Source organism: Hirundo rustica, unplaced genomic scaffold (genome assembly GCF_015227805.2).
Source record: "Hirundo rustica isolate bHirRus1 unplaced genomic scaffold, bHirRus1.pri.v3 scaffold_391_arrow_ctg1, whole genome shotgun sequence".
In the NCBI taxonomy this organism is placed as follows: Eukaryota; Metazoa; Chordata; class Aves; order Passeriformes; family Hirundinidae; genus Hirundo; species Hirundo rustica.
Window position 1 is genome coordinate 23,781 of NW_026690436.1, and position 4,474 is coordinate 28,254.

The 4,474-nt window shown below is 55.5% G+C and overlaps 1 protein-coding gene across 1 annotated transcript; it reads right to left on the reverse strand.

The window, feature by feature from the left end:
- Positions 1-3,552: 3,552 nt before the first annotated feature.
- On the reverse strand, positions 3,553-4,432 carry LOC120747995 (zinc finger protein 239-like; the record flags this gene model as incomplete). The annotated part of the gene is made up of 2 exons (XM_040054060.1): positions 3,553-3,859; positions 3,921-4,432. Coding segments are annotated over 2 exons (819 nt in total), but the record flags the coding sequence as incomplete, so codon positions are not given.
- Positions 4,433-4,474: the final 42 nt, after the last annotated feature.

Consider the following 4,474-nt stretch of genomic DNA (forward strand, 5'->3'; position numbering starts at 1 on the left):
AATGGTGCCTTGATTCCATTGGGCCCCTCACTGTTACATGAGTTCTTAGTTCCATGGAGCCCTGTAGTGTCACAATGGTCTCCATGGTTCCATGAGGTCATGCAATGTCACAATGGCCCCTTCCTTCCTGTGGGTCCTGAAGTGCCTAAAGATCTCCATGGTTCCATGAGGGCCCACAATGTTTCCATGGACTTTTGGTCTCATGAGCTTTCATACTGCCAAAAAGAGTCTCCTTGGTTCCACAGTGTCACAATGGACACTTGGTTCCATTAGATGCCTGGCCTCCCACAGTCCCTTAAAGACTTTTATGGCCCCTCATTGCCTCTCATAGTTCCTAAATGCTCATGGCCCCTCACAACCCTTCATGGCCCATTCCAAACCCTTTATGGCCCCTCACATCCCCTCACATCCCCTCACATCCCCTCACAGTCCCTCACAGCCCCAGGCACGGGCTCCTCCCAAAGGAGAAGGGGTCGGGCCCTGCTTGTTCTCCTTTCATTTCGGTCCCTTCACAGCCATGAGTAAAGAAAGGCTGAAATGGAGCCTTTCCCCAGCGTTTCCCTCGAGGTTCATTGTGGCTGAAGCTGTGTGCTGGCGCTGGCCCCAGCGCGAACATCCCTGCAGCCCCCCAGGCCTTTGCTGTCCCCCCGTGTCCATTCCCTGTGCCCGAGTCCCGCCCGGCTCTGGCAGCAGCAGGAGCCGCAGCGCAGCGGGCGCCGGCCCGGCCCAGCCGGGGCTCCCGGGCAGGAGCAGCAGCAGCGCCGGCCCCTTCCCACCTGCTCCTGCCTCGCCTTCCAAGGGCTTTTTCCAGCTGAATGCTGGAGTGGAGCAACAATCACCCACAAACAGCCCTGATTCCTCAGGGCCCGGCTGTGCTGCCCTGACCCAGCCTCCAGAGAAAGAAAGGGTTGGGTTCCAGCGCTGTTTTCAGTGCTGTTTTACTCACCCTGAGGCGACAGCAGGAGGCTGCTGCTGCCTTTGCCTTGGGAATTGTAGATCATGACTGCCCTTACCCCTCTTCTGGTTGCCACTTGAATTCTATCCATAAAACTGCAATTGCCTTTTTTGATCAGTGCCATCCAGAGTGCTTTCACGACAGGAAAATCTGTCATCATGAGCAGCAGATCCCCAAATGTTCACAAGTCCCTGAGCACAAAGTTAAGGAGAATTAAAGCCACACAGGCCACATTTGCAGCACTCAAACACAGCCCTGTTGCTGCTGCTGCTGAAATAGACTCAACTGACAGAGGCCATCACAGAAATTGCTTGAGGAGTGTCAAATATAATGAAAAAATCCATCAGGAGAAAGAGAAAGCAGAATTTTTTGACTCGCTTCATTGCTTCCTCTGAGCAGCAGCACAAAGTGGAGATGCCCAGAGGTATTTCCAGCTGCTGCTGATCCCAGTTGGAGCCCAGCCTGCTGCCCAGTCCCAGCAGGAACCTGAGCCCAGCCCGGGGAGCTCCCGCAGTGTCGGGAGCTCAGTGCATGTGGGGCCAGGCCCAGAGCCCCAGGCACGGCCACCGATTGTGGGGCAGCGACGCAGGCGGAATGTCCTGCGGCCCAAACCTCCTGCTCCTACCACACAGCACCCATGGGTTTCCATGGAACCATGCCAGGAGCAGCTGCTGAGGTCAGAAGCCATGGCAGCCACCACCCTGCTCCAAAGGCCCTTGGCAGGGTGGGCTCCTGCCCTGGCTCTGTGTGCCAGGAGCCGGCAGCGCTGGGTGCAGGGAGCCCAGGGAGGGCACAGAAATGCTGGGCTGAGAAATGCTGGGGGGGACAGCGAGAGGGGCGTGTGCAGCCGGCCAGGGCACAGGAGCAGCACGCACAGGGGGCACAGCCTGCAGGACAGATGGCCAAGGGCTGGGCAGGGCTGGCAGGGCCACAGGCACCCAGGCCTTTGTCCCCTGGGCTCTGGCAGCGCCTCTGGAGGCCCCACAGAAGGAACTTTCCTTTCAGGGGCTGCTCTTTGGTCCTCCCTGGCCCCTCCCTGAGGAGGCTGGCAGGGGTTGCAGTTTGATGACATTTGTCTTTGCTGTCCCTCCCATCCCACTGCCCCACAAACAGCCCCGAGGCACCTGTGAGGGACAGGCCCTGCTGTGCCAGGCCTGGGCTCAGGGCTTGGCCTTTCTGCTTCCTCCAGCCAAAACCCAGGCCTTGCTCAGCCCTGCAGTTCCTGCTGCTGTGCCCCAAGCTCCCTCGGCCGGTGCTGGAAAGGGACTTGAGGTACCTTGATCCCCTCGGGTGGTGCTTGGGAGAAAACAACAAACTTCTCAGGAGGGTGGAGAACAAACTTTTAGTTGCAAACTTGAGAGAATCAGGTACTTGGGAAATCTTAAAGCAACATGGAGTTACAGTAAATCACTTCACCAAGCACTGACTGAGCAAACTCTAAGCAGTCCAACTTCCAGTTGCTCCTGTGAGCTCCGGGGCCATGGGACGTGTCAGTGTCACAGCCATATCACAGCCTCACCTGCTCTGGTCCCTCTCACAGGTGGTGTTTTTGGGGTGCCAGGGGCTTGGCAGCCACTTTGGGGCTGGACCAGAGGCTGCAGTGGCTCTGGCTAGGGCAGTGACTGCCCCACCTACACAGAACTTGCCCTGGCCCCCAAACACACACTGGAGATGTCAGGGGACATTCATCATTTCTCTGCTCTCCAGCACCGAGGCAACGGACTCTGGCTGCAGCTCTGAGCTCATGCCCAAGGCAACCACCCCTGGCAATGGAGCTCCATGGAGCAGCTCTCAGGAACACACCCAAGAGTTGGGGAGTGGCCAAAAACCGCCTCAGAAACATGGGATACCCCAAAAATCTCTTCAGGAACGTGGAATATCAAAAAAACAGCCTCAGAAACTGGCTCCCCCTCCCTTTGCCATTTCCAGCCTTTGGCTGTCTCATTCCAGACCCCACCCCAGCTCCCCAGTCCCAACCCAAACCCATCCCATCCTTGCTGGTCATCAAGACCCCCTTACCAAGCCCTATTTCCCAAATTTCACACCTCCCAAACCCCATCCCGTTCATCCCAAGCCAGCCAATGCCAATCTTACCCCTCCTGATTTTTCTCCCAGCTCACCCATTCCCCTTCTAACCCCATCCCTCCCTGAAGGGCTGTGCAATCAACTACTTTTGGGGTGAGATTGAGTAGTTTTAGCATTGTGTGGTTTTAATGTGACCGATCAAACCCTCTCATCTCTTTGAAGAAGAAATTGAGACAACGACACCAAATACCCCACAACCCCCCAAATCCTCCCCAGTATCTCCCTGAGTCCCAGATTGCCCTGAAACACTAGTAAAACATGAGGCTTTAGATACCTTTGATGAATTTGTTGATTTTTACCCCCAATTTTGTCTGTTTTAAAGGGATGAAGATGAATCAAAAAAATATTAAGGACAACAAAACAAGAGGACCACCAGCCCAGTGTCTTCCCAATGCACATCGCTGGGAATGTGGCTCAACAATTCTCTAGCCAATATGGGTCCTCTGAAGCAGGACTAAGTGGGAGCACTGCACAAAGCTCTTCCCGCAGCTGGGGCACTCTTAGGTCTTCCCTTACCAGTGTCTCCGTTGGCATCTTCTAAAGTGAGAGCTCCTGGACAAGCTCTTCCCACAAGCGAGACATGTGTAGGGCCATTCCCTGGTTTGGATCCTCAGGTGGCAGATCAGGTGGGACTTTATGCTGAAGCTCATCCCATATTCCCCACACTTCTTGGGCCTCTCCCCGGTGTGGATCATTTGGTGGATGATCAGTTGGAAACTTTGGTGAAAGCCCTTCCTGCATTCTGCACACTTGTAGGGCATTTCCCCAGTGTGGATACGCTGGTGAATGATGAGGCTGGAGTTGTGCTTGAAGCCCTTCCTGCAGTTGAGGCAGCAGAAGGGCCTCTTCTTTGTGTGGATCTGCTGGGGCAGGAGGAGACTGGAGCTTCTCTGAAACTTTCGGACACTCGTAGGGCCTCTCCCCGGTGTGGATCTTTAGGTGGATGATCAGTTTGGACCTCTGGTTGAAGCTCTTCCCACATTCCTTACACTTGTATGGCATTTCCCCAGTGTGGCTATGCTGGTGGCGGATCAAGTGGGAGCTCTGGATGAAGCACTTCCCACATTGCTCACACTGGTAGGGCCTCTCCCCGGTGTGGATCTTTTGGTGGATGCTAAGTTTGGACCTCTGGTTGAAGCTCTTCCCACATTCCTTACACTTGTAGGGCATTTCCCCAGTGTGGCTATGCTGGTGGCGGATCAAGTGGGAGCTCTGGATGAAGCACTTCCCACATTGCTCACACTGGAAGGGCCGTTCCTTAGTGTGGATCCTCTGGTGGCGAATCAGGATGGAGCTGTGGCTGAAGCTCATCCCACATTCCCCACACTCGTAGGGCCTCTCCCCAGTGTGGATCCTCTGGTGGCAGACCAGCTGGGATCTCCGGATGAAGTTCTTCCTGCATTCCCCGCACTCGTAGGGCCTCTCCCCGGTGTG